We start from the raw sequence: 18,169 nt of genomic DNA, 5'->3' as shown, positions 1-18,169 counted from the left end.
TGCAGCTCCCCTTCGTCTTCACTCAACAACACAGTATCATCTGCAAACAACAGTACAGGGAGTTTCCAAACACTACCCTCTCTCACCAGGGCCACTCCAACATCCACTACCCTACCTTGTACCTCTTTTATTACCCCATCCATGTACAGATTGAACAACCATGGAGACATGACACATCGCTGTTTCAACCCAACCTTCAAAGAGAAAAATTCACTCAGTTCACCATCCACACGCACTGCAGCCTTAGCACCATCATACATACTCTTCACAGCATTCAACAACTTCCCATGTACTCCATATATTCTTAATACTTTCCACAATCCTTGTCTATCCACCCTGTCATATGCTTTCTCCAAATCCATGAAAGTTGCATACAACTTCTTTCCCTTCTCTAGAAACTTTTCCACTAAAGATCTAAGAATGAATATCTGATCTACACAACCTCTTCCTTTCCTAAAGCCTCCCTGTTCTTCTCCAACTAATTCCTCTGTTCTTTTTCTAACTCTGTCAGTAAGTATCCTACCATACACTTTTCCTATTATACTAAGAAGACAGATGTCCCTATGATTACCACACACTTCTTTTTCCCCTTTTCCTTTGTACAAGGGAATAATTATACCTGACTTCCTATCCTCCGGGACTCTACCTTCCTCCCAGGCCAAACTGCACATTTTCCACATCCTTTCTACTACTATCTCTCCCCCATACTTCAGCATTTCACCACACACTCCATCAATTCCTGGGGCTTTCCCCAATTTAACTTTCTTCATTCCTTCCACAACTTCTGTCCTACTGATTTCTTCCTGTCTTCTCATCTCCCTCCTTCTCCCAGCCATTCCCCAACCACTTATACTCACATTACTTCCATCCTGTATGTTCAACAATTCCTTAAAGTGTTCTCTCCATCTGCTCACTTTTTCTCCCTTCTCCGCTAGTAATCTACCATTTTTATCTTTCACTCCCCTGCTAACTTCATTTCCACCCTGTCTTACTCTTTTCACCTCTTTCCAGAACATTTTCTTACAGTCCCTCCACTTTACACTCAAGTTCCTTCCAAATTCCTCATCTGCTCTCTTCTTACTCTCTGTTACTAATCTTTTCACCTCTCTCTTTCTTTCTACATATAACTCTCTCTTCCGCCTCTCAACTTCTTCCACGCCCCTATTTCTCATCCATTCATTGTATGCTTTCTTCTTTTGTGCCACAGCCTGTCTCACCTCTTCATTCCACCACACTGTTCTTTGCACACCCCTCCGTCTTCTCTTCATCTCACACACCACATCACATGCTGCACATATTTCTTCTGTAAATATCCTGCACACACCTTCCACGTCCCCCATCTGCTCCAATTCATATTTGCCCAATCGTTCCTCCACTTCTCTCTTATACTCTGCCTTTTTCTCATCCCCTTGTAACCTTTCCACTACAAAAACTCCTTCTTCCCGTCCTTCCCTTCTTCTATTTCTCCATCCTAATTGGACCTTGATTCTGGCCACAACTAAGTAGTGGTCAGAAAGTCCACTCTCCCAACCTTTATAAGCTCTTGCATCCATTACACATTTTTGCATCCTTTCATCCACACACACATAATCAATCATTGCCTTCCTTTCATTCAGTTCACCACCCACCCTTCTCATAACTCGCCATGTATACCTGTGGATCATTTTGTTCCTGAAGAGGGTATTGGCTATCACCAACCCCCTCGCAGCACAAATGTCCACTAACGCACTGCCATTCTCATCTATCTCAGCAGGTACACCCCACTCACCAACTATTCCATCCACCTGCACATTCCCTACTTTACCGTTCATATCACCGATCAGAAACACTCTCTCATTCCTTCCAAACTTTTCCATGCATACTTCCACATTTGTCCAGAACTCTTCTCTCACTCTGCTTGCACGATCTTGCGTTGGCGCATACACACACACAGTTGCCCACATTTGTATTCCAACTTTCAATCTTACCCACACAATCCTTGACCCAACTGATCCATACTCTCTTATGCTCTTCTTCCATCTTTTACTCACAACTGTACATACTCCTTCTTTTGCCCTCTCATTCTCACCTACTCCTGCATATATACCCCATCCATACTCCCATTCTCTCGCACTCTCACCTTTCCTTTTCGTTTCAGTTATTCCACATGCATCAACTTTCGCACCCTCAAGCACCTGGACAGTCTCTCTCTCTCTCTCTCTCTCTTTCACCTCATCATTCGCTCCCCTTACATTCGACGTTCCGATTACCATGTCCTTTGTCCGGTCCTTGGTCATCTTTTGGTCAGTCCCTGTCCGAGGCTTATTGTTTGTCTTTTTAGTTAGTTGTTTTTCGGTGAGGGGCACTAACCTTCCGGCAACCCTTTTAGTCGCCTTTTACGACAAGCAGGGATACTGGGAGAGTATTCTTGAAAAAAACCCCTACCCCCATGGGGGTTTTCTTAGTGTAATAGGAATAGTATATGGTAGGATACTTATTGACAGGAAAATGACAGAGGAATTAGTTGGAGAAGAACACAAGGTTTTAGGAAGGGAAGAGGTTGTGTAGATCAAATATTCATTCTTAGGCCTTGAGTGGAGAAGTTTCTTGAGACAGGAAAGAAGTTGTATGCAACCTTCATGGATTTGGGAGAAAGCACATGACTGGGTGGATAGACAAGAATTATGGAAAGTATTAAGAAGATATGGAGTAAATGGAAAGTTGTTTAATGCCGTGAAGAGTATGTACAGTATGAGGATGCTAAGGCTGCAGTGCGTATGGACAGCGAACTGAGTGAAATTTTCTTTTTGAAGGTTTGATTTAATCAGGGATGTGTCATGTCTCCATGGTTGTTCAGTCTGTATATGGATGGGGTTTATAAAAGAGATACAAAGTAGGGCAATGGATGTTGGAGCGGCCCTAATGAGAGAGGGCAGTGTGTGGAAGCTCCCTATTCTGTTGTTTGCGGATGATATTGTGTTGTTAAGTGAAGATGGAGGGGAGCTGCAAGGCTTGGTGTATGAGTTTTGGAGAGTTTGTAAGTAATTGAATGTAAAGGTGAATGTACTGAAGAGCAAAGTTATGGTCTTTGAGAGAAATGAAGCCTCTGAATGTACAGTGAGGTTGGATGAGGAGGATATGGAAAATGTGAGTATATTTAAAAACTTGGGTACTGTGATGAGTAAGGATGGAAGTTTAAAGGGTGAAGTGCTTGAAAGCTACAACAAGGAAGAAAAGTTGCTGGTGCTTTGAAAGCTATGGTAAGAAACAGGGAAGTGAAGATGGAAGTGAAACCTTATGACAGTATTGTGATACTAACTCTAACATATGGAAGTGAAGCTTGGATCTTGATGGAGGGTCTGAAGTCAAGAGTGAGAGCAGTGGAAATGAGTTATTTGAGAGGAGCATACAGAGTCACATGGAGAGACAGACTGACAACTGAGGAAGCAGATGTGGATGTGATAGGAAGCATTAGGAGAAACACGTTGGTGGTTTGGCCATTTGGAGAGGATGGAAAGTGAGAGGCTGACGAGTTGAGTTTATGTGAGCAAGGTGAAGGGGGCAGAGGGAGAGGGAGGCCAAGGATGAGATGGAGGGATGGAGTGGAGAGGTATGTGAGAGAGGGGTGTGTAACTGGAAAAAGGGCAGTGAAATGGCGCTGGACAGGGCGACATGGAGACGATTTGTTTGTGACCTCCCTATATGGGATTAAGGCATCTGGCAATAGTTAAATAGAAACATTACTGGGGCTAAGACAGAGCCTTGGTGTACTCCACTGGTCACATTTTTCTATCGTGAGACCTTGTCTCTTATAAATGTTCTCATCTGCCTTCCTATCAGACATTCTTCCATCCACTTTAGTAGTTTCCCATGCACCTCTCCAAAGGTCTCCATCTTCCACACCAGTCTGTGATAGGGCACCCTGTCAAATGCTTTCTTGAGATCAAGATTGACACAATCTGCCCATCCCTCTCTCTCTTGTATGACATCTGTTACCCTACTGTAGAAACTTAATAGGTTAGTAACACACAATTTACCTTCTCTAAAGCCAAATTGTCTTGCTGTTATCACTTGATTTTCTTCTAAGTATTTAATCCTTCTTTTTCAAATAATTTTCTCACAGATTTTACAAACACTACTATTTGATACAGGTCTATGATTAAGTGGATCTTTTCTATCTTCTCCCTTGAAGATTGGCACAATATTTGCTCTTTTCCAGTCTTTAGGTAACTGTCAGTTTTCCAGAGAGCTCTTAATGATGACATAAACAGGCCAGACTAATTGGTCAACACATTTTTTCAGGATCCATCCAGCCACTCTATCTGGTCCCATTGCTTTTCTCACATTCAAGTCCCTCATCAGCTGTAGCACTTCTTTCATGTCAAGTGCAGTTTCTGCCATTCTCGTCATCCTGGGTTCTATTTCAATTTCCCTAAATTAGTCTTCCAACATATAGACTGACTGCAGCTCGTTGTTCATTATTTTGCACAGTTCTTCTTCTCTTTCGTAAGTTTCATCTCCACCCCTCAATCATATTAGCCTATACAGTCCTTAACTTTCATTTTACCATTACAAACCTATAAAATAGTTTAGGTTCTTTTTTTACATTGTTACAAAATCTTTTTTTCATATTTCTGTTCTTCCTATCTCATAACCCTTACATATTCATTTCTTTCCTGCTTGTGCTCTACCCATGATCTATGTAGGGATGGTCAACCAGACAGCATACCACGTGAGCCCGCGTGACGTCACATCAGCCCACTGGTGAGCGGGTTCAGCTTTTCCCATTCCGTGCTCTCTCCTTGCTCTTGTCAGGTGTTAATTTACCTGATGATATTTTGTGCTTTGTGCCAGACTTTGTATATATTTTAAGATTAGATCCCTTAAGCTGATAGCAATTGAAAAAGTAAATAAACAAACAAGCAGGTCAGGGACTAGGAAGAAAATGAAATTGAACATGGTAGCAGAGAGAGAGAGGGAGAGAGAATGAATATTATATACACCAATAATGATGGGTGTATCTTTTCACATTAATAGATGTTGGAAATTACATTGATCTCTTCATTTATCAGTCTAAGAGCCATCATAAACGTTGCTCACGTTATATATGTATATAGATAGATAGATAGGTAGATATAGATAAATAGATAGATACTGTATATAGATTGATAGATAGGTAGATGAGTGTGAATGTGATCGAATGTGTATTTGTGTGTGGAGGTTTTTGTTATTTTGCTATTTTCTTTTCCTTAGTCGTATTGCTTCCCCACTGTGGTGGGAAGGTGTGATTAAGTATAAAACAAAAAATATAGATAGATAGATAGGAGAACCATAAATTAAGTCCTGCTGTGGAATGTTACAGGCGGACGATAATGCTATTTATTGACGTATTGACTATGGTTATGGTAAATGGTTATAAAGACATAAAATATACTGTAGGAGAGGTGAAGCTATGAATGAAGCAGTGTGGTCGAATATTAGATAGCACGTCCAGGCCGACGCCAGCCAGCCAGCCTTGAGAGCAAGGACTGGGAAGGCAGTGGGACACCATGCAGATGGGGATTCCCCGCTGTCTGGCTGACCTCCCCTACTTAGATCATGGCTCTGCCTAAGCCATTTCATTATACCTTCCTCTCACTTTATTCCATGCTCTTTTTCCTGCTTCAATTCCCATTCTAAACCAATTGTTAAACCATTCTTTCTTCCTTTCCATTGCTGTGGAGAATTTTGGGACATATTTGCTAACACCTGTTTTATACTTTTATCAAAAACTCGTATTTCTCTTCATTTGTGATTGCATTCATTTTACTTAAGTCTACATTTTGAAAAAAAGCTCCTCAGGGAAGCAAAGTCTTCCTTCCCATAATTGTATCTATTTATTCTGTGTTTTTCATCTCTCTCCTTCCCTTACTCCATCCACATCCGTCTGTGTTTTTCATCTCTTTCTCCTTCTCTTACTACTCCCACCACTTTCATCTCAATAACCAAATGATTACTTTTACCAAAGAGGCATTGGTAGGTTATGTTCTGCACATTGTTTGGGTCCTTTGTGTTTTGTTTTGTTATATTCGCCCCGCACTATAATGGGGCACGGGTCTAACTAAGAGCCCGTCAGAGTATATGCAGGAATAAAACTCCCAGACAGGAGCATAGCTCGGCAGACAAACAACTGGCAAAACTAGCAGAAGGCGGCAAAGGTAGGGGAAAGCGCGGCGATGGGTGGTGAGGTAGTTTGTTTGATGGTAAACGAGGCAGGGCGGGGCTGACGGTGGATGAGGCCAGGCTGCACGATGGTCTAAACGAGGGCAGGGTGGGACGAGAGCCGTGTAGACAAAGCGGCGCCGATGGAGGAGGCGCCGACGAGCTCAGGCAGAAACGCCCCGACACTGCCCTCAGCCCCCTTGCCCATGGTGGAAAGGGCAAAACGACTCGCCCAGCTCTCCAGCAGCAGCAGGTGGAAGCGTAGAGGGGAGGCCCAGTCCAGGTGGACATAAGGGCACAACCCTGGTCAAGGTATTGGCGGAGGGAGGGTCGACGGCCAGCTATAGGGCGGAAGAGCCTAAACCTCCTGGTGGGCTAACCAGGGCACTCCCTCAGGTGGAGAGGACAGGCCCGTCCCTCAGCTGGTACGGCTGCTGTGGAGAGATGGTCCCACCGGGAACGGCAGTGGAGGTGTTGCCTCGGCGAGAGGTGGGCTGCGAGTCGAGGTCCTTTGTGAATACCAAGTCGAGCCATGGTGGTTCTTCATCTCCTGTAATTCTTGTATTTTCTTTAATCAGTTTAGTTAACATGTTTTCTATCACCACTTCCATCAGTTTATTTCCCCATGATTACCCATTGTTCCCAGCATCCATACTTCCCAGTCACCTTCTGTACAGTTAAAATCCCCCATGATTATTATTCTGTTTCTTCGTTCAGTTAAAATATTTAGCTTTTATAATGGATTCTCTTATTAACTTTTCATAATCTTCTTTTGTCCATGCCCTAGTTTAGAGGGACATGTGGAATACTATTACTTTTACTTTTTCTCCATAACAGTCCCCTATTTCCATTACCAAACGTTCAGCTGTGGCATTTCAGTTTCTATATTTTTTGTTCTTAAGTCAGTATGGGTTAAAATCATTAAACCTCCCCCAAACTTACTTTATCCCTCCTCCAAATATTATAATTGTTTCATCCAAATAAATTTGTATCATAATCTCAGGGCAATGTAGTCTCCACCAAGCAGACAGTTTCAGGTTTCATTTATATAGTCTCCAATTTCCCCTTTCTTAGATAGTAATCCATCTGCATTACTGTACATGATTTTTAGATTTACTGCCCCAGTTTCATCTTTACTTCTCTTCTCTTCTTCGATTCACAACCATCTCCCCTGTTTCCATCACATCTAGTTCCTCACATTCCTTACTTTCATATCCATCACTCTCCCAAAAAAGGTTTTACATTCTTCCTCTGACCTCCTGTAACTTTTTTCCTTTACATGTTCCTTCAAAGCTTTTACAACTTCTCTTTCTTCTTCATTCAAATCTTTTCTTACTATATATTTTCCATTCCTGCCTCAGTACTTAGTTTCCAGGTCACTCTAAGTATGTCATTTACTACTTCTGATGACAGCTTAATCTCATCGGTCTTGCTTCCCCTTTCTTATACAGCCCTACCCTCCTTACTTCCTTTCTTTTTCCCATTTTCTGGTACTTCTTTCAGAATCAGCCTTGCCCAATATTTTTCTCACTTGATTCAAGTCACTCTCAAGCCTCACGGATCTAACCTTTTCTTCCTCCTCCCTGTTTCCAAATATTACCACACATCTGTTCCATTCTGCAGTTTCTCTCACTATTTTCTCATTCTTCTTCAATATTTTCACTACATTTTCTTTCATTTTTTCTTGTTCATATCCCTTTCTTCCTGAATGATATCCTTTAAGTTGATCATTTCTTTCTGTTCTTCCTCTACGTGTGTCCACTTTGCCTTTTGCTCTTCCAACACATTACTCACCTTCTCCGTTTTGTTACTGCTGTCTTCTAATTTTCTCCTAAATTTGATATTTTCTCGTTTCAGATTCTCGATCTCCTGGTTCGCCTTCTCATTGTGTGTGTTCTTACCTAATTGTTCTTACCTATCTATCTATCTATCTATTGCCAGACGCCTCAATCCCGTTTGGGGTGGCCACAAACAAATCGCCTCCAAGTCGCCCTGTCCACCGCCATTTCACTGCCCTGCTCCCAACTCACACCCCCCTCTCTCATATACCTCTCCACCCCATCCCTCCATCTCATCCTCGGCCTCCCCCTCCCTCTTCCCCCCTCCACCTCACTCACATACACTCTCTTCGTCAGTCTTTCACCCTCCATCCTCTCCACATTGTATCTTTACAGGAATGAGTCAAGCTCGTACTGTCCCGTGTCTTAAACCATATTTATCATACATATCCTTAAATTTGTGAATTGTTTTGGCACACACTATTTCATTCGGTAGTGCATTCCATTGATCAATTGCTCTGTTTGGGAAACTGAATTTCCTTACGTCTTTATCACCTCTCTTCTTATGCAGTTTTTTGCAGTGTCCTCTTGCTGATGCTTCTCCATATGTTAAGTAATCATTTATGTCTATTTTCTCCTTTCCTGATATGCATTTATATAGCATTATCATGTCACCTCTTTTCCTTCTCTCCTGTAGTGTTGGTAGATTCAGTTTATTTAGTCTTTCTTCGTAGCTTAGGTCCCTTAAGCTTGGTATCCATCTTGTAGCGGCCCTTTGAACTTTTTCAATCTTGTGTATGTGCTTTTTGAGATGAGGACTCCAGACTACTGATGCATATTCCAGGGTTGGTCTAATGAATGATGTTATTATCCTTCTTAGCATGTCTTCATTTATGTATGTGAATGCTATTCTCATATTTGCAAGCAGTGTATACATGTTCCGTACCTTCTCGCTGATGTGGTCAGCCGGAGATAGTCTGTTATTGATAATCACACCTTGGTCTTTCTCTCTTTCTGATGTGTATAGGGTTTTATTTCCTAACTTATAATCCCAATCAGGTCTTTTTCCACTTTTACCAAACTTGATTACATGACACTTGTCCACATTGAATTCCATTTGCCATGTACTACTCCATTCATGAAGTTTATTTAATTCTTCTTGTAGCTCTTTACAAGAGTCTGTGTTAGTAATTCTCCTTTGTATTTTTGCATCATCTGCAAACATATTCAGATAGCTCTCATTTCCAGTGTTACTGTTTATATCATTTATATACACTAAAAACATGATTGGTGCCAGCACTGAACCCTGTGGTACTCCACTAGTCACTTCTTTCCATGATGAGTAGTTTCCTCTTAGTACTGTCCTCATTTCTCTTTTTATGAGAAAGTCTTGCATCCAACAAAACAGTTTGCCTCGAATTCCTCCTTGATGGTACAGTTTCCATAAAAGTCTTTGGTGTGGTACTGTGTCAAAAGCTTTCTTGAAATCTAAATAGATACTGTCCACCCATCCTTCCCTTTCCTGTATTGTGTTTGTTACTCTGTCATAGTAGCTTAACAGATTAGTAACACATGATTTTCCTTTTCTGAAACCAAACTGTCTTTCTGTTATCATACTGTGTTCTTCTAGATGATTTACCCAAGCTTTTCTTATAAGTTTTTCTAATACCTTACTTACAACACTGGTCAGTGATACTGGTCGGTAGTTGAGTGGATTTTGTCTATTTCCTTTCTTGAATAAGGGGACAATATTTGCTTTTTTCCAAATATCTGGTAGTTTACCTTGACTCAAGGATTTCTTGAAAATTAAAAATAATGGTTTACATAACTCCTTTGCACATTCTCGTAATACCCAACATGAAATTTCATCAGGACCACTTGTTTTTCCTCTGTCTAATCTACTTAACTCCCCCTGTATTACTTTTTCTGCTATTTGTATATCTGGTAGTATGTGTGGACATGCGTGTTCCACATAGTCCCTCTCAAAATTTTTTTCTTCTGTAAAAACTAATTGGAAATTCTTATTTAGTGCTTCACAAATATCTTTCTCTTGTGTATAAGTGATTCCCTCGTCCGTAATGGATTGTATTATATCTTTTACTTTAGTTTTGCTTGTGATATAGCTGTAAAACAGCTTTGGTTGATCACTACTTTTATTTATTATATCCTCCTCAAACTGTTTTTGGGCTTCCCTCCTTATTCTTGTATAGTCGTTTCTTGCCTGTTTGCAATTATTGTACACCCTTTCACTATTGTGTCTTCTGTATCTATTCCACAACAAATCTCTTCTTTCTTTTGATTTTTTACATTCTGAATTGAACCATTTCTGTATATTCTTATCTGCTTCTTTGTGCTGTGGGATGTACTTCTGGACTCCTATTTCATAAAATTCACAAAAATTTTTATATACAGTATTTAAATCTTGTCCTCTAAGCTCATTTTCCCAATCAACTTCTAAGAAATAGTTCTTTAGGTCTTGATAATTTCCCTTTTTATAGTTTAGGCTCTTTTTGTAACTATCATTGCTGTTTACCATGTCATATGGTATCCTGAAGTTATAGTTTAGTACTGCATGATCGCTTTTGCTGAGTGGAGGGTGATATATTAAACTGTCAATATCATTTTCTTGCCTTGTAAATATTAGATCTAGCACTGAAGGTACATCAAGTCCTCTTTTTCTGGTGGTTTCCCTCACATGTTGCGTTAAGAAAAACTCTTGTACGAGATCCAGGAGCTTTTGGTCCCAACAGCTTTCTTGGCTATTTATATCTAGAGTATTCCAACTTATATTTGTATTGAAGTCCACAGTTAGTATAATTCTTTCCGATTTCTCTTCCATTTTATGTAGCAATGATCTTACACTCTGAATTGTACTCTCTGCCAGGTCCTTATATTCGTCTCTTTCCCATGTGTTTGATCTGGGTGGCATGTACAAATTTGCTACAATTACTTTACCTTCAGATGTGTCGATCTCTACTGCAATCAGTTCTACTTGTGATGGTATATCTAGTTTTATTTCCTTGACTTTTAGATTTTTCTTAGTTAATATTATAATTCCTCCTCCTTTTTTTAAATATCTGTCTCTTCTCCATGTATTGTATTCCTCTAAGTTTAGTATGTCATTTGATATCCTTGGTATTAATTTTGTTTCAGTTAGGCATATTACTTGTGGTTCATTTTCTCTGACATAATCATTCATCTCTAGTAATTTAGATACCATTCCATCCACATTTGAGTACATCAACTTTATCATCTTGTTTATATACTTGTCCTGACATGGTTCTACTACCTTCCTCCTTTTTCTTCCATCCTGTTTGTGTACCACTTTCGTACCTGCAATCCTATCACTTTGTAAAAAAATTTCTTCTTGTCCTCTTCTGATCTTCCCTCATTTTTTGTTTTTGCTTCCTCCCTTTTCTCTTTCAGTAATTCCATTTCCTCTTGTGTTAGACATCTTTTTATCCATACATTTTTGAACTCCTCTTTTTCCTTAAGATTCTTTGCATTTTTTAGTATCTCTTCCACAGTGTTTACACTCTGGAAAGTCACCTTTAGAGGTCTTGTCTTGCTTTTCTCGTATTTCCCTAACCTTTTGTGTTCCTATCTATCTGTCTATCTATAGCCCGACGCCCTAATCCCGCAAAGGGTGGCCGCAGACAAAACGCCTCCAAGTCACTCTGTCACCCACCATTTGACTCCCCTCCCCCCAACTCACCCCCCCCTCCCTCATATACCTCTCAACTCCATCCCTCCACCTCATCCTCGGTCTACCCCTCCCTCTCCCTCCCTCCACCTCACCTACATATACCCTCTTAGTCAGTCTTTCATTCTCCATCCTCTCCACATGTCCAAACCACCTCAGTGTATTTCTCCTAATCTTTTCAACCACATCCACATCTACCCCACAACGTTCCTTCACTTCTTCATTCGTCAACCTGTCCCTCCATGTCACTCCACATGCTCCTCTCAAGTAACTCATTTTCACTGCTCTCACTCTTGACTTGTTCCCCTCTTGCAAGGTCCACGCCTCGCTTCCATACGTCAGGGTAGGGATCACAATACCATCATGCAGTGACTTCTTAACTTCCATACTCACCTCCCTATTTCTCATCACTGCTTTCAGTGTGCCAACAACCTTCCTTGCCTGCTGTACCCTTTCACTTACTTCATCCCCCAAAGTTCCATCCTTACTCATCACACTACCCAAGTACTTGAATGCACTCACACTCTCCATATCCTTACCATCCAACCTCACTGCACACTCTGTGACTTCATTCCTCTCAAACACCATAACTTTACTTTTGTTTACATTAACTTTCAGCTTCCTCCTCCTACACACTGTCCCAAATTCATTCACCAAACCTTGCAACTCCCATTCATCTTCACTCAACAATACTGTATCATCAGCAAACAGCAACACCGGAAGCTTCCAAATCTCACCCTAATTCATTAGGGCCACCCCCACATCCACTGCCCTACCTTGTACCTCCTTTATGACCCCATCCATATATATATTAAACAGCCATGGAGACATTACACACCCCTGTTTCAGTCCCACATTGAGATCAAAGAACTCACTCAGCTCACCATCCACTCGCACCGTAGCCCTAGTTCCCTTGTACATACTCTTCACAGTACTCAACAATTTCCCCTCCACTCCATATATTCTTAATACCTTCCACATACCTTTCCTATCTATTCTGTCATAAGCTTTCTCCAAGTCCATGAAGGCAGCGTACACTTTCCTTCCCTTCTCTATATACTTCTCCACTAAACATCTTAGAACAAATATCTGATCTACACACCCTTTTCCCTTCCTAAATCCCCCTTGTTCTTCTCCAACTAGCTCCTCTGTCATATGCCTAACCCTATCAATGAGTATTCTGCCGTATATTTTACCAGTCACACTAAGAAGGCAAATACCCCTATGGTTACCACATACTTCTCTCTCCCCTTTTCCTTTGTACAGAGGAACAATTATACCTGATTTCCAGTCCTCTGGAACCCTTCCCTCTTCCCAAGCCAATCTACACAACTTCCATATCCACTCCACAACAATCTCACCCCCATACCTAAGCATTTCACCACACACTCCATCAATTCCTGGGGCCTTTCCCAACTTAATCTTCTTCATCGCTTCCACTACTTCCGACCTACTGATCTCTTCCTCCCTCCTCTCATCTCTTCTTCTCCCAGCCATTCCCCAACCACTTATACTCATACTGCTGTCACTCTCTACATTCAACAAATCCTCAAAGTGCTCCTTCCATCTCCTCAATTTTCTCTCTTCTCCACCAACAATCTATTATTCCTATCTTTCACTCCCCTACTATTTCCCCTTTCACACTGCCTTACTTTCTTTACCTCCTTCCAAAACAATTTCTTACTCTCCCTCCATTTCACACCTCAGATTCCTCCCAAACTCTTCATCCACTTTCTTCTTACTCTCCCTTCACCAGTCTCTTAACCTCCCTTCTCCTGCTCACATATACCTCTCTCTTCTCTATCTAATCTTCTACCCTACCTCTGCTCGCCAACCATTCACCATATGCCTTCTTCTTTTGTTCCACAGCTCGTTTCACCTCATCATTCCACCATGCTGTCCCTTGCACACCCTTGCATCTCCTCCTCACTCCACAAACCGCCTCACACGCTGCGCTTATCTCTTCCGTGAATATCTTACATACGTCTTCCACCCCTTCCATCTGCTCTAGCTCATACCTTCCCAATCTTTCTTCCATTATGCTCTTATACTCTGTCCTCTTCTCACTATCTTGCAATTTCTCCACTCTTCTCACAGGAGCTGCTTCCTCCTGTCTTCCCCTTCGCCTCCTCAACCACTTTCTTTGCAGCTCTACCTTGGCCATCACTAAGTGATGGTCCGAGACTCCATTCCCCCACCCTCTCCACACCCTTGCATCCAACATTTGTCTTCTCATTCGCTCATCCACACACACGTAGTCTATCATTGCCTTTCGTTCAACAAGTTCACCATCCATCCTCCTCATTACTCTCCATGTATACCGGTGGATCATCTTATGACGAAAGTAGGTGTTGGCTATTGCCAACCCCTTACCAGCACAGATGTCCACCAAAGCACTACCATTCCCATCTACTTCTGCTGGCACACCCCACTGACCAACCACTCCATCCACTCGTACATTCCCGACCTTGCCATTCATGTCTCCAATCAACAGCACTCTCTCGCTCCTCTCAAACTTGTCCATACATGCTTCTACTCTCGCCCAAAACTCATCTTTCACTCTTGCCACTCGATCCTCTGTTGGAGCATACACACATACAATCGCCCATGCTTGTATACCTACTTTCATCCTCACCCATACAATCCTTGCACCCACTGTTCCATACTCTCTTATATTCTCCTTCCACTTCTTGCTTATCATCAGACATACTCCCTCTCTTGCCCTCTCATTCTCACTGACTCCGGCACATATACCTACACCGTATTCCCATTCTCTCATCCTTTCACCTTTCCATTTAGTTTCAGTCAATCCACATATATCCACTTTTGCATCCTCAAGCACCTGGACAATCTCTCTCTCTTTCACTTCATCATTCACTCCTCTCACATTCCACGTTCCTACTCTCAGAATGTCCTTTGTCCGTTCCTTAGTCGTCAACGTATGGTCCATCCGGGTCCAAGGCGCTTTATTTGCTTTTTTAGTTAGTTCTTTTTACGGGGTGGGGCACTAACCCACCACCAACCCTTTTAGTCGCCTCGTACGACAAGCAGGGATACTGGGGGAGTATTCTTGAAACCCCCCTACCCCCTCTACTTCTTTCAGTAAGCTCATTACATTTGCCATCTCCTTTTTGTCTCTTGTGATCTTGTTTTTAACTTCATCCTCTTCTATACCAGTGATTACTATTGATTTGTTTATCTCTACTGAATCTCTGACTAACTTTGGATTGTTTTGGATTATTCTTATCACCTCCTTTTTAATGCTTTTTTCCTCCACCCTTGTTTCTAAGCCTTTCTTTACTTTCACCATTTCTGCATACGTGGTTTCTACATCATTTTTGTAGCTTTGCACAGCTTCATTTACTTGTGTTATCTTCTCCTCAATATCACTGCTCTGGTCAATAAGACTGCTAACTTGCCTAATTGTGTGTGTGTGTGTGTGTGTGTGTGTGTGTGTGTGTGTGAGAGAGAGAGAGAGAGAGAGAGAGAGAGAGAGAGAGAGATCTGGAACTACTGTATCACATTTCTTTGGTCTCTGAGACTGAGGTCTTCAGAATGTGGCCTTAAGCCTGAGGTCAGGCCACAACCTCATCCCTTGTTTGAAGACCTTAAGTGAAAAAACTTTTACTTAGATTTTTATTTTTATGTATGGTTGCAGAAGTGTCTGTGTAAGAGTGGTTGATTATTTGTTAGTTACCAAGATTATTGTTACACTTCACTATCTTTTCATGGTAGTTTTGTTCTGCCCAGGTCAGTGTCAGCAATCTTTCTGCAGCATTAGTGGCAACATTCACTTTTTTTGTGAAGGAATTGGAGAGTAGAGTGGCTGGAGGAAGAAAGGTGGCCTTGTGCTGTGAAGATTGTGATACAGAACTGAGGACTGAGTGTGGCTATTGTAAATGGATTGCATGAAATGCTTTCATTAACATAGTACGAGTGAATATTCAAGACTAAATACAGAGGGAATGGGACTATTAAGGAATTTGTATGGGACTGCATTGCATAAAGAACTGTAGGTAAAACAAGAAACAGTGTGATTTTGTTAAAGAGAAGCATGTCAGTTGAAGAAAGGTTAGATGATGATGATATTATGTCCTCAGGCTTATCTCGATGTGAAGGTGGACAGCAGTCTGAATTTGCCCTTCTGTAGTCTGTCATCCTTTTGAGGGATAGGGAGGGACTTGAGGAAGGTCTGTATAACCAGGCTGTTGAGCCACTGAATTTTGTTGGTACCATCACATGAAGGTATCTCTCTCCAGCAGCAGATCAGAAGAAAGTGCACTTTATTGGTATAGTCTTAGGGAAAGAATGGATATAGATAGGGTAATTGTTATGGTCCCAGTCTCATCTGGATGAAAACCCAGCAATTGAAGTTGCTCTTTGCTTGTAGTCCACCATCCTCCATGCTGGGGATAAGAAGAGAGTTGAGGGATGCTTGTACTAGCCTGGTATTGGAGCTGCCAAGTTATATCATTACTACCATGTGGGGGTATTCCATCCTTGCATCAGTTAGGATGGTGAAAAAGGTATTGTATATGTGAATTTAAATGTGGAAGGATGAATAGTAGATCCAGAAGAATGAATGGGTATTTGAGAATGCAAAAGCTCATGAAGCCAAGGATTTGGAAGGGATTAAAATATTGTATATGGATATACAATAGTATGTATAGAAAAACACATGGTAAGGCTTTGGCACCCTTCTTTTAACTTGGTATTCAGTGAAATGATTTTATGTGATGCATATATGTCATGCACATCTGTCAAGAAAGTACCAAAAATACATATACAGATAGTTATGCCTGTAAGGTGAAGCCTTTATTTTGAAGGCTTGAATGATTTGTACATGATTGTGTGTGGCCATGCTCATGATTGTGTGTGGCCATGCTCTTGATGGGTCTCCCATTTATGGTATTTTTCCTTATTTGTTTTGGATCCTACTTCTCCCATCCTTGCTCTTGTTATTTTAGCCTGTCTGAAGATGAGCCTGATGGACTTCAGACAGAAGTTGCCATTCTCCTGCGGTCCACCATCGTCCCTGCAGTGGATTGGGAAGGAGGGTAAATGTGAATAAAGGTTGAAATGTTAATGATGATGATGATGACGATAACCACAGCTCTTATCTTGCCTGTTATGACAGGTCTGAGGCTGGGTATGGAGGCCAGGGGGAAGTACATAGCTTTGTGTCGCAAACTGGACCACGAAGAGAGAGTGGAAGATGCTGAGATGAGGGAAGCAGAAGGAGACACCATTCTTAATTGTCAGCCCAAGCACCCTCTCCCTGACTATGAGAGTCTGCAAGCGGATGCAAAGAGACATGAGATGAAGGTATTGGGAAAAGAGCTTGAGTTATCTGTTGTTTGTTATATTAAATTACCGGTATTTGTCCATGGTATTAGAATAAGAGAGAGAAAAAAATGAGTAGATGTATGTAATGGTATATGCCCTTTCTTACTGTAGTAATTTCTCCGGAATTTATCGAGCAGTTTTGGGTTGCACTGTGTTGATCGTTGCTAACAGGAGCCTTAGCTATAGTCGCGGCGCGCGACTCTGAGGTTGTTATTATCGTGCCCTGGCAGTTTGTCATTCAAAAGTGAGTTTGATTTTGTGTACAATATGAGATGCATGTGGTTCGTGTATAACATGTTCGTGCATAATAATATGATTCGTGTATAATATGATACGAAATCGGACGCACTTTTGAATGGTAGGTTGCCAGGGTACAATAATGACAACCTCAGAGTCATGCACCACGACTATAGTTGCAGTTATTGATGCTAGGGCTACGGTGCTAGTGAATGGTGAGCTGAGTGAGTTCTTTGATCTCAATGTGAGACTGAAACAGGGTTGTGTGATGTCTCCATGGCTGTTTAATATATACATGGATGGGGTTGTAAAGTACTGTAGGTGCAGGTTAGGGCAGTGGATGTAGGGGTGGCTCTAATGAATGGGGGTGAGATTTGGAAGATTCCGGTGTTGCTGTTTGCTGATGATACAGTATTGTTGAGTGAAGATGAATGGGAGTTGCAAGGTTTGGTGAATGAATTTGGGACAGTGTGTAGGAGGAGGAAGCTGAAAGTTAATGTAAACAAAAGTAAAGTTATGGTGTTTGAGAGGAATGAAGCCACAGAATGTACAATGAGGTTGGATGGAGAGGATATGGAGAGTGTGAGTGCATTCAAGTATTTGGGTAGTGTGATGAGTAAGGATGGAACTTTGGGGGATGAAGTGCGTGAAAGGGTACAGCAGGGAAGGAAGGTTTTTGGTTCACTGAAAGCAGTGATGAGAAATAGGAAGGTGAGTATGGAAGTTAAGAAATCACTGCATGATAGTATTGTGATCCCTATCCTGACGTATGGAATCGAGGCGTGGACCATGCAAGAGGGGAACAAGTCAAGAGTGAGAGCAGTGGAAATGAGTTACTTGAGAGGAGCATGTGGAGTGACATGGAGGGACAGGTTGACGAATGAAGAAGTGAAGGAACGTTGTGGGGTGGATGTGGATGTGGTTG

General features: G+C 41.6%; 1 protein-coding gene across 1 annotated transcript in view; it reads left to right on the top strand.

Annotated features, from left to right (window-relative positions):
* LOC145390675 (putative RNA polymerase II subunit B1 CTD phosphatase rpap2) overlaps positions 1–18,169 on the top strand; it is a 206,318-nt gene that overhangs the window by 146,227 nt on the left and 41,922 nt on the right. The window contains exon 7 of the mRNA XM_080265468.1: positions 16,799–16,986. Coding sequence (XP_080121594.1) covers positions 16,799–16,986 — 188 coding nt within the window. The remainder of the gene's footprint in view (positions 1–16,798; positions 16,987–18,169) is intronic.

The sequence above is a fragment of the Coenobita brevimanus genome, chromosome 15 (assembly GCF_032717465.1).
Source record: "Coenobita brevimanus isolate Jiangsu-jjx chromosome 15, ASM3271746v2, whole genome shotgun sequence".
Lineage (NCBI taxonomy): Eukaryota > Metazoa > Arthropoda > Malacostraca > Decapoda > Coenobitidae > Coenobita > Coenobita brevimanus.
The sequence above is the reverse complement of the archived record's forward strand: the minus strand, read 5'-3'. Positions and strand labels throughout refer to the sequence as shown.